Source organism: Coregonus clupeaformis, chromosome 15 (genome assembly GCF_020615455.1).
Source record: "Coregonus clupeaformis isolate EN_2021a chromosome 15, ASM2061545v1, whole genome shotgun sequence".
NCBI lineage: Eukaryota > Metazoa > Chordata > Actinopteri > Salmoniformes > Salmonidae > Coregonus > Coregonus clupeaformis.
Window position 1 is genome coordinate 20,824,745 of NC_059206.1, and position 23,501 is coordinate 20,848,245.

General features: G+C 41.2%; 1 protein-coding gene across 2 annotated transcripts in view; it reads right to left on the reverse strand.

Annotated features, from left to right (window-relative positions):
- Window positions 1-23,501, reverse strand: part of LOC121582252 (protein arginine N-methyltransferase 3) — a 131,190-nt gene that overhangs the window by 31,041 nt on the left and 76,648 nt on the right. For both annotated transcript variants that reach the window (XM_041897928.2, XM_041897927.2), the window contains exon 13: window positions 20,253-20,339. In XM_041897928.2, coding sequence (XP_041753862.2) covers window positions 20,253-20,339 — 87 coding nt within the window. The remainder of the gene's footprint in view (window positions 1-20,252; window positions 20,340-23,501) is intronic.

A 23,501-nucleotide genomic window follows, 5' to 3' on the forward strand; every position in this document is an offset into this window, starting at 1 on the left:
GAAAAGAAGGGCACATATTGGTAGATGGGTAAAACATAAAAAAGCAGACATTGCATATCCCTTTGAGCAAGTTATTAATTCCACTTTGGATGGTGTATCAATACACCCAGTCACTACAAAGATACAGGCGTCCTTCCTAACTCAGTTGCCGAAGAGGAAGGAAACTGTGAGGCCATTGGTGATTTTAAAATAGTTATAGAGTTTAATGACTGTGATATGAGAAAACTGAGGATGGATCAACAACATTGTAGTTACTCCACAATACTAACCCAAATGACAGAGTGAAAAGAAAGAGCCTGTACAGAATAAAAACATTCCAAAACCATGCATCCTGCAAAGAAATTAACTTTATGTCCTGAATACAAAGCGTTATGTTTGGGGAAAATGCAACACATCACTGAATACCACTATTCATATTTTCAAGCATGGTGGTGGCTGCATCATGTTATGGGTATGCTTGTCATCGGCAAGGACTAGGGGACTAGGGGTATGCTTGTCATCGGCAAGGCATCGGCAAGGCAAAATCATAGAGGAAACCTTGGTTCAGTCTGCTTTTCAACAGACACTGGGAGACAAATTCACCTTTCAGCAGGATAATAACCTAAAAAACAAGGCCAAATATACACTGTAGTTGCTTACCAAGACAACAATGAATGTTCCTGAGTGGCCTAGTTAGTTTGGACTTCAACGGCTTGAAATTCTATGGCAAGGCTTGAAAATGGCTGTCTAGCAATGATCAACAACCAACTTGACAGAGCTTGAAGAATTTAAAAAAGAATAATGTGCAAATATTGTACATTCCAGGTGTGCAAAGCTCTTAGAGACTTACCCAGAAAGACTCACAGCTGTAATTGCTGCCAAAGGTGATTCTAGCATGTATACTTATGTAAATTAGATATTTCTGTATTCCATTTTCAATACATTTGCAACCATTTCAACAAAAAAATATGGGTGAGCTTTTTTTTATTTATTTAATCCATTTTGAATTCAGGCTGTAACAACAAAACATGGAATAAGTCAAAAGGTATGAATACTTTCTGAATGGACTGTAAATGGGAAAAATACATGCTAATGGCTAATAATTCCTCTTTGTAAAGCAAAAACAGAAAAAGATGGACAGATTTAGAATTACAGATCATACAGTCTCATCCAAAGTGAGAATGTTGCATGTCTTGAATGGATATCTATTTGATCTATGTTGTTCGTGGCTGTGACGTATCGAAACCTGAGTACGCCGTTGTCCTTTTGACTCCTTGGCAGTACTTGGCAGCCAGTAGCTAGTGGCACAAGTTTTTAGCTAGCTAGCTAACGCTATATCCTGACACAGGCCTCAACAATAACACTTGTCCTGGACAAGAAAAGAAAGTCAGACAAGCAATATATAGATTTAAGTTGTCAGAATATCAAACAATTACTCTGATCAGAATTGTTTCAAAGTGTCCTCCGGATGCGATGTGTTGCCCACTGTTCTCACAATCTCTGCAGAGTGCATCAGAGTAAAATTATTGTAATACATTGACAGGCACACGCGGTCTTTCAATCACCTGCGCTTGTGAGATGCACTTTTGAGATCATGTCTTGATATTCCTTCCTAGTTAGTTATATGCCCAGTTATAGCTAATTTGCCCAGTTATAGCCTGTGTGTCAGTGTGACGGGGCCGTTGCCTGAGGAGAGAAAGAGAGAGAGAGACATTGCAGCAGCAGGTAGCCTATAAAATAATGATAGACAACAGACTAACTAGATATTCAAAACATGTTATCTTGGTAGTTAACCATTTAGCTAGCATGTATTAATGTCATTGTCATGTTGGAAAGCTGGGATTCCCCTCAATTCAACATAGTCCATATAATTCTGACAACGTAAAAAAAAAAAAAAAAACTTAGGAGTAGCCTACTTGACAAATAGCTCCCATGCTGTCAATAGATCTCCCCAGAAACCTGAATGTAGAGACATGACATTTGGTTAAAAGTCATGGAGAAGTCAAAATGTACCGTATATGAACCCTGAGCAAACCAACTGAAAAGCCAATCAAGTAAATAACTTGTTTATGTCTTATGGCACACCGGTAGCATTTGCTGGCCAAGAGTACTTAGCACCTCTGAACAGACTGCCGGCCGTAATTTGCAAACCAATGATTTTGGCAGTCAGACGCCTGCCGGCGGGTGCTCCCTAAAACACACCGTGCCGAACGGAAGATTGACTTTCGGTGCGCCGTGTGTGGACCCTTAAAGAGGCAGCATTGTATTTTGAGACAGGCATGAATGCAAAGAAGCCAATAGGCTGTATGATAATAATAATAATGATAATAATGTTTATTTTATTTTTTTCGTGTTCCTTGCATCATACAACACAATTTTAAGTCACCTTTTTGGCACATGGTGTTAGAAACCATTTAGTATTTTTGGACAAGAGACTTGAGCTTTTGGACAAGTAAAAAATCAGTCCTACTTGTCCGAAGACAAGTGACTAAACAGTTAAATGTCAAGCCCTGTGACAACATTGACACTCAATATATTTTAGTTCTCAGCCAAATTGAGCTAAAACATATTAAAGATGTAATTCAAGCCTGCATTATACAATTTTAATCTGTTTATGTTATGTTGACATTGTAGTTGCTAGCCAGCCAGCCACGCTCCAGAGTTCACATCCCATCCGAGCAGAGAGGATATAACAAAACAAATATGGCACAAGTTGGCTAGCTAGCTAACTCGCTGTACCTTGACAACATTGACCCTCAACATACTTATTTTGTTCAATTAGCAATCTCAGCCATAACATTTAATTCAAGGCAGATGAACTATGTAACAGGCATGAGCTCAGTTCAGCTGGCACAATAGCGGATCTGGAGTGCTATTGTTCCAGCTTCAAAGTGGAAACCAGGTGGATCAGTTGTGGTAAGAAAGCTGTTAAATTGGTTATGACAATGTTTTATCAATAATGTCACTTGAAAGACAAAAATCATTTAGTTAAATCTGTATTTGCAGCGCTGAATAATTGTGGTTGCTATCCTCTTCCTCCGTTTCTAAATGAATTTGTGGCTATTTCTTTCTAGCTGGCAAAATATGTGAACAAGATTTTGTTTGAATACTGCCATATGTTACTGGTACGGGCTTGTAAACATCTGCAACCTAGCCAGCTAGACAGTGACAGCCGAAAGCTAAAAATGTGGAGAGACAGGTAGAGATATTTCACTTTATGTTTCATCTGCTACTGCTTGCTAATTTTTACTCAAATACTTATTTCCACACGTAATTGATGAAATTAGATGTTTTATTCGATACAGATTGTAATTGTGTCAATATGTTGTGACTATTGTAGAAAAAATCCTCTTTGAATATAGCTACCAATCATGTTAAAGATGGCTAGCTAGCTCGTAGACAACAGTAGCTAGCTAGCTATGCTCCAAGTTTTCTGACATGGCATTCCTTTCTAGTATCAGATATATATTTCTACTATTGTACTGTTACTGTACTAAGGTAGTTAGATTACTAAAATAACTAAATCCTAACTTAGATAGGATGGCATATTTTGTGCTTGGTTGGCTATCAATGATGGCTTATCCATCATCCACCACACATCCATGCGATGAATGAGCCTAAGTAGACACAAGCAAAGTGTAAAAGTGTTTGCTAGAAGTCAGATAATGTCATTCATTCTGGTCAGCCCTTTAGTGAATCAAAACGTTTGTATGTGTTATGGATTTATGAAATAAGGCAACTAATTACACTATATATTTTTGTATTACTGCAGTCCCTACAGAGGAGGTGGCTGACAGCTCAGATGAGATCAGGCTCATAGCAGATCAGGATGTTGAGGAAGAGGACCATGATAGTACATATTGTTATGTACTAATCAGGCCTATACACTGAGTATACCAAACATTAGGAACACCTTCCTAATATTGAGTAGCACCTACTACCATACCCCGTTCAAAGGCACTTAAATATTTTGTCTTGCCCATTCACCCTCTGAATGGCACACATACACAATCCATGTCTTAAGCTTTAAAAAATTGTTATCCTGTCTCCTCGCCTTCATCTACACTGATTGAAATGGATTTAACAAGTGACATTGATAAGGGATCATAGCTTTCACCTGGATTCACCTGGTCAGTCTATGTGATAGAAAGAGCATGTTTTGTACTGTATAGTCAGTATATACAGTGGGGAGAACAAGTATTTGATACACTGCCGATTTTGCAGGTTTTCCTACTTACAAAGCATGTAGAGGTCTGTAATTTTTATCATAGGTACACTTCAACTGTGAGAGACGGAATCTAAAAAAAAAAAAAAATCCAGAAAATCACATTGTATGATTTTTAAGTAATTCATTTGCATTTTATTGCATGACATAAGTATTTGATACATCAGAAAAGCAGAACTAAATATTTGGTACAAAAAACTTTGTTTGCAATTACAGAGATCATACGTTTCCTGTAGGTCTTGACCAGGTTTGCACACACTGCAGCAGGGATTTTGGCCCACTCCTCCATACAGACCTTCTCCAGATCCTTCAGGTTTCGGGGCTGTCACTGGGCAATACAGACTTTCAGCTCCCTCCAAAGATTTTCTATTGGGTTCAGGTCTGGAGACTGGCTAGGCCACTCCAGGACCTTGAGATGCTTCTTACGGAGCCACTCCTTAGTTGCCCTGGCTGTGTGTTTCGGGTCGTTGTCATGCTGGAAGACCCAGCCACGACCCATCTTCAATGCTCTTACTGAGGGAAGGAGGTTGTTGGCCAAGATCTCGCGATACATGGCCCCATCCATCCTCCCCTCAATACGGTGCAGTCGTCCTGTCCCCTTTGCAGAAAAGCATCCCCAAAGAATGATGTTTCCACCTCCATGCTTCATGGTTGGGATGGTGTTCTTGGGGTTGTACTCATCCTTCCTCTTCCTCCAAACACGGCGAGTGGAGTTTAGACCAAAAAGCTCTATTTTTGTCTCATCAGACCACATGACTTTCTCCCATTCCTCCTCTGGATCATCCAGGTGGTCATTGGCAAACTTCAGACGGGCCTGGACATGCGCTGGCTTGAGCAGGGGGACCTTGCGTGCGCTGCAGGATTTTAATCCATGACGGCGTAGTGTGTTACTAATGGTTTTCTTTGAGACTGTGGTCCCAGCTCTCTTCAGGTCATTGACCAGGTCCTGCCGTGTAGTTCTGGGCTGATCCCTTACCTTCCTCATGATCATTGATGCCCCATGAGGTGAGATCTTGCATGGAGCCCCAGACCGAAGGTGATTGACCGTCATCTTGAACTTCTTCCATTTTCTAATAATTGCGCCAACAGTTGTTGCCTTCTCACCAAGCTGCTTGCCTATTGTCTTGTAGCCCATCCCAGCCTTGTGCAGGTCTACAATTTTATCCCTGATGTCCTTACACAGCTCTCTGGTCTTGGCCATTGTGGAGAGGTTGGAGTCTGTTTGATTGAGTGTGTGGACAGGTGTCTTTTATACAGGTTACGAGTTCAAACAGGTGCAGTTAATAGAGGTAATGAGTGGAGAACAGGAGGACTTCTTAAAGAAAAACTAACAGGTCTGTGAGAGCCGGAATTCTTACTGGTTGGTAGGTGATCAAATACTTGTTCTCCCCACTGTATATATACAGGTAACTGCCAAAATAATGGAAACACTTGAGTAAATGAGGGATACAAAGTATATTGAAAGCAGGTGCTTCCACACAGGTGTGGTTCTGAGTTAAATAAGGAATTAACATCCCGTCATGCTTAGGGTCATGTATAAAAATGTTGGCAGGCCATTATTTTGGCCACCATGGCTATGCCCCCATCCACAGGGCACGGGTGGTCACTGAATGGTTTGATGAGCATGAAAACGATGTAAATCATATGCCATGGCTGTCTCAGTCACCAGATCTCAACCCAATTGAACACTTATGGGAGATTCTGGAGCGGCGCCTGAGAAAGCGTTTTCCACCACCATCAACAAAACACCAAATAATGGAATTTCTCGTGGAAGAATGGTGTCGCATCCCTCCAATAGAGTTCCAGACACTTATAGAATCCATGCCAAGGTGCATTTAAGCTGTTCTGGCTCGTGGTGGCCCAACGCCCTACTAAGACACTTTATGTTGGTGTTTGCTTTATTTTTGGCAGTTACCTGTATATATTAGGTCTATGTTTTTTTAATATACTCTCTCGTTCTCTCGCTGCGTATGACAGTGTGGTGGACTGCCAGCTCTCAGACCTTAGTGAGGAGGACACTGTAGACATGGACATTCACACCCTCACAGGACACACCCCCACAGCCCAGGTGAGCACAATACGATAGGCCAGACACACACACACACACACACACAGAGAGAGAGAGGATAGGACAGGCAGGTGAACATTGACTGGCAAAGAATTGACATTTGGTTAGCCTGGTCCCAGAGCTGTTTATGCTGTTTTGCCAACTCCTAATGTTTGTTTGTTGTCAGAATGGGTGGCAAGAATAGGATGTGGTTTGTTTGTTTAGCATTTGAATGCAAGGGCAAGCGGTTATGCATCGTAGGGGATGATTCATTGCGGACATAGGCACTAGAAAAGGTAACTATTAAATGATGTCTACACTGTCTAGGGAATAGGGTGCAATTTGGAATGCAACCCTAGCATTCAAAGTAGGGCTGTGACGATACCAGTATCACAATATATTTTACATGGCAAAAATGAAAACATGAAGCAGACCACACTCTTTGGTCCTTTTAAAAACCTGCTGTATGTAAAATATTGTTTGCTATAGCTTGGGAAATAAATATATGTGGCTCTGGAGGACAACATAATGATGTTTGTTTCCAACATTAGGGCTGTTTTTCTAAAGAAGTTAAATCAGTTTTGTGTTTTGTTTCCTTGCAACGATACTAACGAGTATCGCGATACTGATATCGTCTCAGCCCTAACTGAAAGACACATGCATACAAACACAATAACATACGCACTATACACACATGTACACATGGATTCTGTTATATATATGTGGTAGTAGAGTAGAGGCCTGAGGGCACACACTTAATATGTTGTGAAATCTGTTATGAATGTATTGTAATGTTTAAAAAAATTTATAACTGCCTTAATTTTGCTGGACCCCAGGAAGAGTAGCTTCTGCATTGGCAGCAGATAATGGGGATCCATAATAAATACAAATACTAATAATAAACCAAGAAGGCAGAATCACTTTCCTTAAAAGTATCCATAATGGAAAGAAAATTGCCTTTATTAATGTGTACGCTCCAAATTCATATGATCCTACGTTTTTTGATTCTCTGAACATCATATTGTTAGAATTAACTGAATTCCATCTGGTTACTGGGTCAGACATGTGGGACAAACCTAATAAGACCAACTACAATCCACAAACAACCAAGGCTCTCCAGCATATACTCTCTGATTACAACCTCATTGATGCCTGGCAAGCACATAATCCTAAACCAAAAGAGTACACTTTCTACTCAAACAGGCGATTTCATACTATTATCTACATCTCTATTTACTTTAATCAAGAAAATAGAAATTCGACATATGAGTTTGTCTGACCACCCACTTACTACTGCCAACATCAAATTTCAGAATCTCCTAAAAGAGCCACAAGATGGCATTTCAATGTTTCATTACTACAAAATCCTACATTCTGTGATCAACTTGAAATTGAACTAAATTAATAACCATAATAACCAATACAAATTCAGTTGACGACCCCCGGATTCTATGGGATGCCACCAAAGGTTTTATAAAAAATAAAGCAACTGGCATTTGCATCTGGGTTGAATAAATCACATTTAAAGAAGATATCAGAATTGGAAATGTTGTTAATCGTGTTAGAGCATTCTCAACAAACACTATTTTCAGACCAGGTAGCTATTACTCTTTCCAAAGTCAAGAAATAACTTAATATATTGATAAGACAGAGAGCAGAATTCGTCATCCATCGTGTTAGACTCAACCATTACTTCCATGGTCCCAGTCGTTTACTGGCCAACAAGCTACGCAGTAATGATCAATTAGCTGATACAGCAACTATTGAGTCTGAAACAGGGGAATTACTATCAGAACCCATATTAATTAATCAAAGATTCTCCCGCTTCTATAAATAACTGTACACCTCTGATTGTAAATCCACACCAAGCCATACTAAGTCCTTTCTAAAAGAAATAAGGACTCCTCTTCTCTCAACAGATGACTCCTCCTCGCTGGGAGCCCAAATCTCTCTCAGTGAACTCAAAAGGGCATTGGATAGCATGAATAAAGGCAAATAACCTGGATAGGTCTATTTACAATTTAGGAATCAATTAGGTCCACTAATGCTCGAAATGATTAACACAGCCTTTCACAAAGGTTAATTGGGGAGAGATGTGAATACATAAAAAATGTAACTTTAATTTTTTTTTTAAGGTAAGGATGTTCTCACTATCGCCCCCCCATCTTTGATATAAACAGATATTAAACTGTTATCCAAAATGTTGTCGTCCCTTCTCGAGACTTGGTCCACACGGTCCTCCTGGGGTCCAGCAACATTAAGGCAATTACATACAATTTAAAATATTACATGACATTACATTTCATAACACTTTTCACAACACATTAAGTGTGTTCTCTCAGGCCACTACTCTACTATTACATATCTACAATACAAAATCCATGTGTGCGTGTGTGTAGAGTGCGTGTCTTATCATGTGTATATGTGTCTGTGCCTGTGTGTGTGTCTCTTCACAGTCCCCGCTGTTCCATAAAGTGTATTTTCATCTGTTTTTTTAAAATCTGCATCAGTTACTTGATATGGAATAGAGTTCCATGTAGCCATGGCTCTATGTACTACTGTGCGCCTCCCATAGTCTGTTCTTGACTTGGGGATTGCGAAGAGACCTTTGGTGGCATTTCTTGTGGGGTATGCATGGGTGTCCAAGTTGTGTGCTACAAGTTTAAAACAGGCACCTCGGTGCATTTAGCATGTCAACACAAGTAGTGATTACGTCAATCTCCCCTCCACTTTGAACCATGAGAGATTTACAGTGGGGAAAAAAAGTATTTAGTCAGCCACCAATTGTGCAAGTTCTCCCACTTAAAAAGATGAGAGAGGCCTGTAATTTTCATCATAGGTACACGTCAACTATGACAGACAAATTCAGAAAAGAAAATCCAGAAAATCACATTGTAGGATTTTTTATGAATTTATTTGCAAATTATGGTGGAAAATAAGTATTTGGTCACCTACAAACAAGCAAGATTTCTGGCTCTCACAGACCTGTAACTTCTTCTTTAAGAGGCTCCTCTGTCCTCCACTCGTTACCTGTATTAATGGCACCTGTTTGAACTTGTTATCAGTATAAAAGACACCTGTCCACAACCTCAAACAGTCACACTCCAAACTCCACTATGGCCAAGACCAAAGAGCTGTCAAAGGACACCAGAAACAAAATTGTAGACCTGCACCAGGCTGGGAAGACTGAATCTGCAATAGGTAAGCAGCTTGGTTTGAAGAAATCAACTGTGGGAGCAATTATTAGGAAATGGAAGACATACAAGACCACTGATAATCTCCCTCGATCTGGGGCTCCACGCAAGATCTCACCCCGTGGGGTCAAAATGATCACAAGAACGGTGAGCAAAAATCCCAGAACCACACGGGGGGACCTAGTGAATGACCTGCAGAGAGCTGGGACCAAAGTAAAAAGCCTACCATCAGTAACACACTACGCCGCCAGGGACTCAAATCCTGCACTGCCAGACGTGTCCCCCCTGCTTGTCCAGGCCCATCTGAAGTTTGCTAGAGTGCATTTGGATGATCCAGAAGAGGATTGGGAGAATGTCATATGGTCAGATGAAACCAAAATATAACTTTTTGGTAAAAACTCAACTCGTCGTGTTTGGAGGACAAAGAATGCTGAGTTGCATCCAAAGAACACCATACCTACTGTGAAGCATGGGGGTGGAAACATCATGCTTTGGGGCTGTTTTTCTGCAAAGGGACCAGGACGACTGATCCGTGTAAAGGAAAGAATGAATGGGGCCATGTATCGTGAGAGTTTGAGTGAAAACCTCCTTCCATCAGCAAGGGCATTGAAGATGAAACGTGGCTGGGTCTTTCAGCATGACAATGATCCCAAACACACTGCCCGGGCAACGAAGGAGTGGCTTCGTAAGAAGCATTTCAAGGTCCTGGAGTGGCCTAGCCAGTCTCCAGATCTCAACCCCATAGAAAATCTTTGGAGGGAGTTGAAAGTCCGTGTTGCCCTAGCGACAGCCCCAAAACATCACTGCTCTAGAGGAGATCTGCATGGAGGAATGGGCCAAAATACCAGCAACAGTGTGTGAAAACCTTGTGAAGACTTACAGAAAACGTTTGACCTGTGTCATTGTCAACAAAGGGTATATAACAAAGTATTGAGAAACTTTTGTTATTGACCAAATACTTATTTTCCACCATAATTTGCAAATAAATTCATTACAAATCCTACAATGTGATTTTCTGGATTTTTTTTCCTCATTTTGTCTGTCATAGTTGACGTGTACCTATGATGAAAATTACAGGCCTCTCTCATCTTTTTAAGTGGGAGAACTTGCACAATTGGTGGTTGACTAAATACTTTTTTCCCCCACTGTACATGCATATTATTAATGTTAGCTCTCCTTGTACATTTAAGGTCCAGCCGTACGGCCTGTTCTGAGCCAATTATAATTTTCCGAGGTCCCTCTTTGTGCCACCTGAACGCAAGACTGAACAGTAGTCCAGGTGCGACAAAACTACGGCCTGTAGGACCTGCCTTGTTGATAGTGTTGTTGAAAAGGCAGAGCAGCGCTTACTTATGGACAGACTTCTCCTCATCTTAGCTACTGTTGTATCAATATGTTTTGACCATGACAGTTTACAATCCAGGGTTACTCCAAGCAGTTTAGTCACCTCAACTTGCTAAATTTCCACATTATCTATTATAAGATTTAGTTGAGGTTTAGGGTTTAGTGAATGATTTGTCCCAAATGCAATACTTTTGGTTTTAGAAATATTTAGGACTAACTTATTCCTTGCCACCCATTCTGAAACTAACTGCAACTCTTTGTTAAGTGTTGCAGTGATTTCACTCACTGTAGTAGCTGACGTGTATAGTGTTGAGTAATCCGCATACACAGACACACTGGCTTTACAACAAAGCCAGTGGCATGTCATTAGTAAAGATTGAAAAAAGTAAGGGGCCTAGACAGCTGCCCTAGGGAATTCCTGATTCTACCTGGATTATGTTGGAGAGACTTCCATTAAAGAACACCCTATGTGTTCTGTTAGACAGGTAACTCTTTATCCACAATATAGCAGGGGGTGTAAAGTCATAACACATCAGCAGACTATGATCGATATTGTCAAAAGCCACACTGAAGTCTAACAAAACAGCCCCCACAATCTTTTTATCATCAATTTCTCTCAGTCAATCATCAGTCATTTGTGCCGTGCTTGTTGAATGTCCTTCCTTATAAGCGTGCGGAAAGTCTTGTTTACTGTAAAATAGCATTGTATCGGGTCAAACACAATTTTTTCAAAATGTTTACTAAGGGTTCGTAACAAGCTGATTGTTTGGTTATTTGAGCCAGTAAAGGGAGCTTTACTATTCTTAGGTAGCGGAATGACTTTTGTTTCCCTCTAGGCCTGAGGGCACACACTTTCTAGTAGGCTTAAATTGAAGCTATGGCAAATAGGAGTGGCAATATCGTCCGCTATTATCCTCAGTAATTTTCCATCCAAGTTGTCAGACCCCGGTGACTTGTCATTGCTGATAGAACACCATTTTTTTAAACCTCTTCCACACTCACTAGTTACTCAATAATACTAACCTAATTGACAGAATTAAAAGAAGGAAGCCTGTACAGAATACAAATATTCCAAACCAGTTTGCAACAAGGTACTAAACTAATACTGCATAAATGTGGCAAAGCAATTACCTATTTGTCCTGAATACAAAGTACTATGTTTGGGGCAAATCCAATACAACACATTAGAGTACCATTCTCCATATTTTCAAGCAAAGTGATGGCTGCATCATGTTATGGGTATTCTTGTGATTGTTAAGGACTAGGGAGTTTTACAGCTCTTTTTGGAGTACTACCCGGAAGCAACCCCTGTCAAGAATTTAATTTGACACTGTTGCCTGTACCACTCTATTAGCTGGACGACTCATACTTCCCCATCTCGCAAATATTGGGTAGGAGATGTATTGAGCTCTCTAAAATTAGAGAAAATGTAATTCAGTACACTTTTTGGGGGGTTATATTGTATATATTGTGTAGTCTAATTGTCTGTGAGTTGTGTGTTAAACTAAATAGTAGATACTCCATGTGAAATTAGACAAGCAGGAATTCCTCATTAGTAAGGGGGGAAATCACATCTCTGATGTTAAGTAGAACTCTGAGGCCCTGCATTCCTGCCCAGCTAAACTCTGGTAATACACAAACAGCAGTGGCGACTGTAAACTCAGTAACACACAGGGGGTTATGTTATGGGGGCTGCACCCAGGGGGTAAGGTGTTTGGTGTGACAGTCACCTGGGGTACAACGAGTGATGCTGACAAATAACCAGGGATGGGAGTTTAATAATTTTGCTCTTAATGTGTTCCAAAATGTCCTTGAAGTTTCCGAGAGCGCCTTCTGTCTGACTGGAAGGCCACTTTTTCCATACAATTTCAATTTGATGGAGAGCAGGTGAAAGACGAATCAAGCAAAAGTGAGTTTCCATCAACCTCTTCAGCAGTGAGAGACACTGGTGTTAGAATGAATAAAAAATATAAGAACCCCTTCTCTTTCCAACCCAGATCTTTATGAGGCTTTTGAAGTGAGGGATAGTTTTGTGGATTCTTGTGTTCATCTTTTCCCCCAATTCAACTTCGGGAATAAAATGCATCACATTCTTTTTTCACAGCAACCAGGGTAATGATCTCTAGAAAATATTATCAGCAAAGAATGGCTTTGGAGTAATAAAAGTCTTAAAACAAGTCTAAAGTAACTAGTCTTAAATAGTTAATTAAATACTATTTTATCTCCCCAAGGGGAAAATTGGTTGTATCTGGACTATATGCTACTGAATAGATATTGAACCACAAGTCTGAATGAAATGAACCTGAAGTTTAAAAATAAATAAATAAAAACAAGACAACCCCTTGGGATAATATCTTTCTGACTACAAAACAACACAAAACCTTTAAAGCACAACCCATGTTTTTTGACAGAGGTTTTCTGGGCCTACACATGCAAGGAAAGGAGGAGCGAGAGAGTAAAAAGGGGGGGGGACAGAGGGAGGGAGAGAAGGGGGGTATTTGTCTTCTGTGTGCGCGGCGCAGACGCAGGGGTTGTGCTGTTCATTTAATGCAAGGTTAGGCAGGCATCGCTGATGAATGGACTGTCAACAGGAGAACAAAAGCAGGCGCTCCATCACAGCGGACGAACACTCTCTCTCACACACATGCACGTACACGCGCACACACACACACGGTCCATTCTCTCCCTCACACGTGGTCCAGCCGCAGGATAGAAGTTAACAATAGATCTAGGATTAAGCACCTCTAAAATCCTAACCTAAGCCCATAGGGGGGAAAACACAAAACTGACCAGTGTCTATTTTCAAATTTCATCAAACTCCCACAGTCCGCCACTATCCACAATACCCCTGTGAAATACTGGTCAAACACAGACCCAAGAGCCACCCTTAACACCTGTCACCAGAGATTTCGTTAATTGTCAAATTTTCAGTAAAATGTTCAGTCACTTACAGATTTTTAGAAGCTTTGAAGGATAAATCTGTCTGACAATTTTTTTTACAAGAAAATTAACACAAAAGCACCGAAAAGAGAGATTTAAATGACTATTTTTTGCCTGATTCTATAATTTTTCGTTTCACATTTGGGACTCGTTTCAGGAAACTAGGCATATGTCGCAAGTCACGACTTCACAGGAGAATCATTTTAACGTTTCTTTTTTATCAAAATGCATTTTTTGGCAGAAATGCCTTCTGGAACATTTGAACTTTAATATGCCTTAATAACAAACTTGTATGCCATCTGTAAATACAAATAAAGTTGTTAAATTACGAGCCTAGTTGGCTTAGCCACAGGAAAAGACAGGAACCTTCCCGCTAGCCATGATTAGCTGAGATAATGAATGGGCTGGACATGCCGAGAGATGAGTTTTGGATAGGTCAGTGGGAAAAGGTTGTGATGGACTACTTTCAGGAGGACGACGGTACCATGCTGACTCTTTCTGACTCTGAAAATGAATCAGACGATGAGGAAATCCCTGATTTAGGTAAAAAGATTTTCATTGAAGAAGACATTATAGAGTCTTCTGATGACAGTGATGGAGAAGAAACAGCGATCAACAGTGTTGTTGTCACGGAAGAAGTTGACCGAGTTTTGAAATCAGTGGAATGTCTGGTAGAAGCAGAGTATGATAAGGAGATGAATACCATTCTGCCGTTTAATTGCAAATACAGAGAGAGTTGAAAAGAGAACACAGAAGGCTGTTGTATAAAACACTTGTCTTCGGATTACATCTTCAAACTATGGGCAACCATGGCATCCATGACAGAGAGGGCAAAATACGTGATGATTCCTATGGCATTGCACACGGTCAGTGTGAACCAGAGTGACTTGCAGTCTACTTTGGCCGCCATTCCTTCCAATTCTCTGCTGCTAATGACTGGAACGAACTGCAAAAATCTCTGAAGCTGGAGACTCTTATCTCCCTCAATAACTTTTAGCATCAGTTGTCAGAGCAGCTTACCGATCACTGCACCTGTACACAGCCCATCTGTAATTAGCCCACCCAACTACCTCATCCCCATATTGTTATTTATTTTGCTCATTTGCACCCCAGTATCTCTATTTGCACATCTTCTTCTGCACATCTATCACTCCAGTGATAATACTAAATTGTAATTATTTTGCACTATGGCCTATTTATTGCCTTATCTCCATAACTTACTACATTTGCACACACTGTATATAGATTTTCTATTGTGTTATTGACTGTATGTTTTTGTTTTATCCCATGTGTAACTCTGTGTTGTTGTTGTTTTTATCGCACTGCTTTGCTTTATATTGGCCAGGTCGCAGTTGTAAATGAGAACTTGTTCTCAACTGGCTTACCTGGTTAAATAAAGGTGAAATAAATAAATAAAAATAAATACTGTGAAGTGTTCATCCATGTCTACGGGTAAGAGTCTAGCTACAGTTTCAGATATTATACGTTTCTAATTTTGTCCGAAAGTTGTTTTCATTGCAAGTTATTATTTAGCTAGCTAGATGTCTAAACAAAAGACCCCAAGTTAAAGTGTACTGTTAGCTAGCTAGCTGACGTTAGATGGCTAGCTCACTAGCTAACATTACGTTTATGATCTGTGTAGTAATATTATCTCAGCAATCCATTTGCATGGCTAGTTATAGCCTAATGTTAGCTAGCTAACTAGCTAACATTGAACCTATTTGGTTAACTTTAGCTAGCTATGACAATCGGTTTGTATTGCTAGTACTGTATGGATTGGGATTATGGATCATTGTTTAGCTAGCTAGCTAGATGTCTAAACAAAAGACATCAAGTTAAAGCGTACTGATAGCTAGCTAGCAGACGCTAGATGGCTGGCTCACTAGCTAACATCACATTTATGATCTGTGTAGTAATATTATCTCAGTAAGACATTTGCATTGCTAGTTATAGCCTAATGTTAGCTAGCTAACTAGCTAACATTGAACCTATTTGGTTAACTTTAGCTAGCTATGACAGTCGGTTTGTATTGCTAGTACTCTATGGATAGGGATTATGGTTAATTGTTTAGCTAGCCAGCTAGCTACATGTCTAAACAAAAGACTCGACTTCGCCAGATGATTACATGACCCATCAAGTTAGCCAGGTGTGTCTATTGGTGATTACGGCTATCTATTGTATAATAATGCTAAAATAGTTGTGTCTGGAATTTGTCTTTCAGCATCAGTAGAACACGCCTGACTCTCCTCCACCAGTCAACAAGTCAACTACTTGATTGATGAAGGCATGTCATCCAGCAAAGGCAGCAGCGCAGTCATCAACTACATGCACCATTTCTTCACCAACTACAGAGTTGGGGAAACACGTGTGGACCTGAATTGTGATAACTGCAGTGGCCAAAACAAGAACACGTTTGTGCTCTGATATTGTGCCTGGCGGACCATGCACAAGCTCCACCACGGTCTGGACCTTCACTTCCTGATCACAGGCCACGCCAAGTGTGCCCCCGACTAGTGCTTTGACCTCATCAAGCAGCGCTTCAGAAACACCAGAGTGAACACTTTGTCAAAGATTGCTTGTGTTGTGAAGGACAGCACCGTGACAGGAGTCAACATCCCACAGCTGGTTGGACTGGAGGATGGTACGGTGCTGGTGGAAAGCTATGGCTGGCAACAACACCTTACTCTGTACTTCAGGTCGCTGCCACAGATCAAGCAGTACCAGCACTTCAGGTGAATATCATTTTCATTAATTGTATGAGGTTATTCTTCTTATCTAAACTTGGGAGGTGAATTGATGTTGTTATTTCCTGTTTTACAGCTTCAATGCCCCGGAGCCTGGTGTTGTTGTCGCCAAGGAGCGTTCGGTCTCAGTCGGGACCAGGTTTCAGCTGCTGCGCAAAGCTGACATCCTTCCTCCCATAGATGGTCTGCCTGTACATGCACCACCTGGACTGGACACAGCTAGACAAACTTATATTTTTGAGAAGATCAGGGAGTTTTGCGACGAAGAGGCTATGGACATCACATGCCCTGCACCAAAGTCAAGGGCAGGACAGAAACAGGCTCTCCGAATACAGATTCCCTTGTTCACATGTGGTTTCGGACGGACCAGTTCATCACTGGTGGCGAGTTCCCAGTCATCAGCACTATCTGCAGTGCCTCTATGGACAATCATCATTTCTTTCACATGACCCATCAATTTAGACAAGTGTGTCTGGGTAAGCGTCATCTAATATGTATTTTTTTAAATTATCTGCACACTTTCTGTTTACCTGAAATTTTCCTTATTATAGGCTACTACATTTACCACTTTTAGTCTTAATCTTTACCACAGTCGTGGTCAAAAGTTTTCAGAATGACACAAATATTAATTTTCACAAAGTCTGCTGCCTCAGTTTTTATGAAGGCAATTTGCATATACTCCAGAATGTTATGAAGAGTGATCAGATGAATTGCAATTAATTGCAAAGTCCCTCTTTGCCATGAAAATGAACTTAATCCCAAAAAAAACATTTCCACTGCATTTCAGCCCTGCCACAAAAGGACCAGCTGACATCATGTCAGTGATTCTCTCATTAATACAGGTGAGAATGTTGATAAGGACATGGCTGGAGATCACTCTGTCATGCTGATTGATTTAGAATAACAGACTAAGCTATAAAAAGGAGGGTGGTGCTTGAAATCATTGTTCTTCCTCTGTTAACCATGGTTACCTGCAAGGAAACACGTGCCGTCATCAATGCTTTGCACAAAAAGGGTTTCACAGGCAAGGATATTGCTGCTAGTAAGATTGCACCTAAATCAACCATTTATCGGATCATGAAGAAATTCAAGGAGAGAGGTTCAATTGTTGTGAAGAAGGCTTCAGGGCGCCCAAGAAGGTCCAGCAAGCGCCAGGACCGTCTCCTAAAGTTGATTCAGCTGCGGGATCGGGGCACCACCAGTGCAGAGCTTGCTCAGGAATGGCAGCAGGCAGATGTGAGTGCATCTGCACACACAGTGAGGCGAAGACTTTTGGAGGATGGCCTGGTGTCAAGAAGGGCAGCGAGGAAGCCACTTCTCTCCAGGAAAAACATCAGTGACAGACTGATATTCTGCAAAAGGTACAGGGATTGGACTACTGAGGACTGGGGTAAAGTCATTTTCTCTGATGAATCCCCTTTCCGATTGTTTGAGGCATCCGGAAAAAAGCTTGTCCGGAGAAGACAAGGTGAGCACTACCATCAGTCCTGTGTCATGCCAACAGTAAAGCATCCTGAGACCATTCATGTGTGGGGTTGCTTCTCAGCCAAGGGAGTGGGCTCACTCACAATTTTGCCTAAGAACACAGCCATGAATAAAGAATGGTACCAACACATCCTCCGAGAGCAACTTCTCCCAACCATCCAAGAACAGTTTGGTGACGAACAATGCCTTTTCCTGCATGATGGAGCACCTTGCCATAAGGCAAAAATGATAACTAAGTGGCTCGGGGAACAAAACATCGACATTTTGGGTCCATGGCCAGGAAACTCCCCAGACCTTCATCCCATTGAGAACTTGTGGTCGATCCTCAAGAGGCGGGTGGACAAACAAAAACCCACAAATTCTGACAAACGCCAAGCATTGATTATGCAAGAATGGGCAGTCATCAGTCAGGATGTGACCCAGAAGTCAATTGACAGCATGCCAGGGCGGATTGCAGAGGTCTTGAAAAAGAAGGGTCAACACTGCAAATATTGACTCTTTGCATGAACTTAATGTAATTGTCAATAAAAGCCTTTGACACTCATGGAATGCTTGTAATTATACTTCAGTATATCATAGTAACATCAAAAAGTGGGGTTACAAGTTTATTACATTTTAGTCATTTAGCAGACGCTCTTATCCAGAGCGACTTACAGTTAGTGAGTGCATACATTTTCAATACTGGCCCCCCGTGGGAAACGAACCCACAACCCTGGCGTTGCAAGTGCCATGCTTATCAACTTTCAAATCAGAATTACTTTCCAATTGTTCCTCAAATGCAGTGTATGATTTACCAGTCTCAACTTTCATCCAATGTAAAAAACACATTTCAAATGTTGCTACATAAGACCGATTCAAGGCGGTCAGTCACATTTCTCATTGCACCAGGCTCTCAACCTAGAACAGGTAATCCACATTCCAAGAAATGGAACAAATAAAAAAGGTGGATATTTTCAATTATGTTGCCGAGAGAAGAGAGGAAAAATGTGAGGATGTTTACAAATTCCATTAGATCCACGGGGCCGACCGAGAGCAGAGGCAGATAATAACCAGCTATTGATTAACTATTAAAATAGTGGAGAGAGACACTGGTGCCACACTGCACAATGCTCTCAGAATACAATGGGCCACCAAAGACAAATCACTTGACGGAGTCCGCCAGGGCTATTTCTGCTCTATATTTTCTCTCACCATTTGTGTTTCGCAAATGAAACCCTATTCCCTTTATAGTGCACTGCTTTTGACCAGAGCCCTATGCCGATCAGTCTGTGAACTTCCCAGAGGAGGGGGAGACATGGTGAAGAGCCGCGGTGTGAGTGCCTGCCAGCACCGTACAGAATAGACTAGATGATAGGTGGATGACAGTTCACCGTACAGAGTGAACTATCATCTACCCCCTGCCTAGTGCCTAAGATTCGTTACGGAGAAGATTTAAACAAGGGGTCTCTGACTCCGGTCCTGAAAGCGACTGTAAGTGTGGGCTTTTGCTCCACTGCAGCACTAACGCAAATGTTTAAAAAAAAACTTTAAAAAAAGAATCATGGTTATCACTATCAGACCAGTTTTATCAGGTGTGTTAGAGCTGTTAGTGTTAGATTATTTAATTGGATACGCCATTTGGTTAGAATGTACATTTTCCTTCTGCCTTTTCCCCCAACACCCCATGAGAGGCTCAGGGTCAGCCACATTGCAGCACACCTCAATGTATTTTGGGTTTAAGTGCCTTGCTCAAGGGCACAACGACAGTGGTTTGTACTTGGGATAAGAGACAGATAAGAGACAGCAGTTCCCAGTAGGCATGAAATGGGGCAGAACGTTTTGAAATGGGGAGGTACTACCTGAACTTGTCCTATAAGAGCGCTCAATTACTGCTGCAAAATACCAAGTTGTGCCATATTTAACATGACCCAAATGTCCACCACCCCACTGTAGTTTTGGCCTAATTAGAAATTGGAGAAGGCACCAAAATGTGCATTTTAACATAAATATTAAATATGCATTACATGTTTATATTTAAGGTACAGAAAGAACACACCCCGTATGTAACACGATCTCCCTGGTGTGACAAACTCCCTTCACACGCGACGCAACATGCATGTAGTCAGCCACACCTGGGGATCAGGAGGATTGTCTATCAATCACATTGGTGTCCCACCCACCTGACCCTTCCTAGCCAATTAGCCGGCCCCATTTATCACCACACCTGTGATCAATCCTCACAGCTGACAGCCTTGATTAACTCAGAAGATTGAGTTAGGGGGGTGTGTGTGTGCGTGTATACGTGCGCGACTCACCGTGCAGTCTGTGCTGTCTGTTATCTTTAGGCAGAAGTCTGACGTAAACTCCAGCTCGGAGAGACACACTGCGTTACAATCGATCCCCTGGGGAGAGGAGTCCACAGACAAAAGATCAATACACACTCACACTTTCACATTCTGTAATCAAACAAACCAGGAAATTAGAACACGCTTTTGGTCTTCTCAAGCAAGAAACAGAAGAACAGTGAAGTATCAGCGATACAAAACAACTAAGCACTTGTACTCAAGGTGATTGCATTCCCCCTGTTCTTGAGTACAATTCCCCAAAAACAGAATACTTACCACAACAGAGGCCAAAACAAGAGGATTGACCCCCAACAAAGGACTTCCATGCTTAAAAAAAGTTTGTACATGTCATGGAAATTCTAACTAAGTGAGAGAGACTTTGTCATTTCTTCAAACAATCATCTTTATTTAATATCAGTTAATTATTGCAATAATGGAGCTGGTCAACGTACCACCCGTAGGTGATTCGTTGAGAGCCCCACAAACAGGAAATGCTGATGTCTTATATAGTGGACCTAAAAATGCTTAGTCATGGCTGGTTTCACCCCTCCCCGGCATCATAAGCTACCTAGTTTTCTTCTTGTGGCTATGTGTATCGGGTAATAGCGCACAAACAAGTGACAACGTTAGTTCCGTTACTCCTCTCTGTTCAAGCCAGCCTCTGTTCACCTCAAATCTCCACACAGCTGTGCCCTTCAAAGATATGAGAAGAAACAGGATGGGCTGAGACAGTGTGGTCACTCTCAGAAGGTCTTTGTCTTGACCGTGTGACTAAGTTGAACAGAGGCAGAGTGGAAAAATACCAGCTCCTTCTTACAAGAGCTTCAAACAGGCAGTGGAAATGTACAGGTTTAAGGCTCATACAGCGCATGTGCATAACAAAAGTTGTAATTTTGCCACGACATACACTACCACTCAAAAGTTTGGACACACCTAGTCATTCAAGGGTTTTTCTTTATTTTTTTAAATATTTTACCTTGTAGAATAATAGTGAAGACATCAAAATTATGTGGTCCTCTGTAGCTCAGCTGGTAGAGCACGGCGCTTGTAACGCCAAGGTAGTGGGTTCGATCCCCGGGACCACCCATACACAAAAATGTATGCACGCATGACTGTAAGTCACTTTGGATAAAAGCGTCTGCTAAATGGCATATTATTATTATTATTATTATATTATGAAATAACACATATGGAATCATGTAGTAACCAAAAAAGTGTCAAACAAATCTAAATATATTTTATATTTCAGATTCTTCAAATAGCCACCCTTTGCCTTGATGACAGCTTTGCACACTCTTGGCATTCTCTCAACCAGCTTCATGGGGTAGTCACCTGGAATGCATTTCAATTAACAGGTGTGCCTTCTTAAAAGTTAATTTGTGGAATTTATTTCCTTCTTAATGGGTTTGAGACAATCAGTTGTGTTGTGACAAGGTAGGGGTGGTCTACAGAAGATAGCCCTATTTGGTAAAAGACCAAGTCCATATTATGGCAAGAACAGCTCAAATAAGCAAAGAGAAATGACAGCATCATTACTTTAAGACATGAAGGTCAGTCAATACGCAACATTTCAAGAACTTTGAAAGTTTCTTCAAGTGCAGTCGCAAAAACCATCAAGTGCTATGATGAAACTGGCTCTCATGAGGACCGCCACAGGAATGGAAGACCCAAAGTTACCTCTGCTGCAGAGGATAAGTTCATTAGAGTTACCAGCATCAGAAATTGCAGCCCAAATAAATGCTTCACAGAGTTCAAGTAACAGACACATCTCAACATCAACTGTTCATAGAGGACTGTGTGAATCTGGCCTTCATGGTCGAATTGCTGCAAAGACCCACTACTAAAGGACACCAATAAGAAGAAGAGACCTGCTTGGGCCAAGAAACACGAGCAATGGACATTAGACAGGTGGAAATCTGTCCTTTGGTCTGGAGTCCAAATTGGAGATTTTTGGTTCAAACCGCCATGTCTTTGTGAGATGCGGTGTGGGTGAACGGATGATCTCCGCATGTGTAGTTCCCAACGTAAAGCATGGAGGAGGAGGTGTTATGGTGTGGGGGTGCTTTGCTGGTGACACTGTCTGTGATTTATTTAGAATTCAAGGCACACTTAACCAGCATGGCTACAACAGCATTCTGCAGCGATACGCCATCCCATCCGGTTTGGGCTTAGAGGGACTATCATTTGTTTTTCAACAGGATAATGACCCAACACACCTCCAGGCTGTGTAAGAGCTATTTGACCAAGAAGGAGAGTGATGGAGTGCTGCATCAGATGACCTGGCCTCCACAATCCACCGACCTCAACCCAATTGAGATGGTTTGGGATGAGTCGGACGGCAGAGTGAAGGAAAAGCAGCCAACAAGTGCTCAGCATATGTGGGAACTCCTTCAAGACTGTTGGAAAAGCATTCCTCATAAAGCTGGTTGAGAGAATGCCAAGAGTGTGCAAAGCTGTCATCAAGAAAAAGGGTGGCTATTTGAACAATGTCAAATATAAAATATATTTTGATTTGTTTAACACTTTTTTGGTTACTACATGATTCCATATGTGTTACTTCATAGTTTTGATGTCTTCACTATCATTCTACAATGTAAAAAAAATAAAAAATTAAGAAAACCCTTGAATGAGTAGGTGTGTCCAAACTTTTGACTGGTACTGTACATTACACAAGTACAACAACTAGGGACGGTTTTACACCCCTTTTCAATTTCTAAAGCACATTCCTTAACATTGTGAGAGGAAAAAAGCCATAACTGTTTTAACAGGGATTTGCAATTCCCTGAGAGACAGGCGCTTAATTTTACGCCGTTCTGACCATCCTTAATGGAATGTTATTGGATCGTATCAGAGGGAGGCAATGGACGAGAATCCATGCAATTTGGGACGAGGGGGAGCTGTCCATTTTTCACTGGAGGGGAGAAACTATCGATTAGAGGATTCAAATTCCATTATTTCACTTGCTCCGCTCGTTCATCATGGGAGAGACGTGGGAAAGAACATGCTACTTAACAAAATGGAGGATGGGTAGAGGAAGGAGCGTCCACGGAAATGACAGAATATGATCAAAAATGGTTTTAAAAAGGAATCAATGCTCTCATTTGTGTGTGTGATATAGAAAGTCCATTAGGAAGCGCAATGTGTGTGTATATAAGTGCAGGATCTGTGAGGATGATTGTGCTTGTAATATGTATGTATTAGTGAGTGTGTTGTACTCTC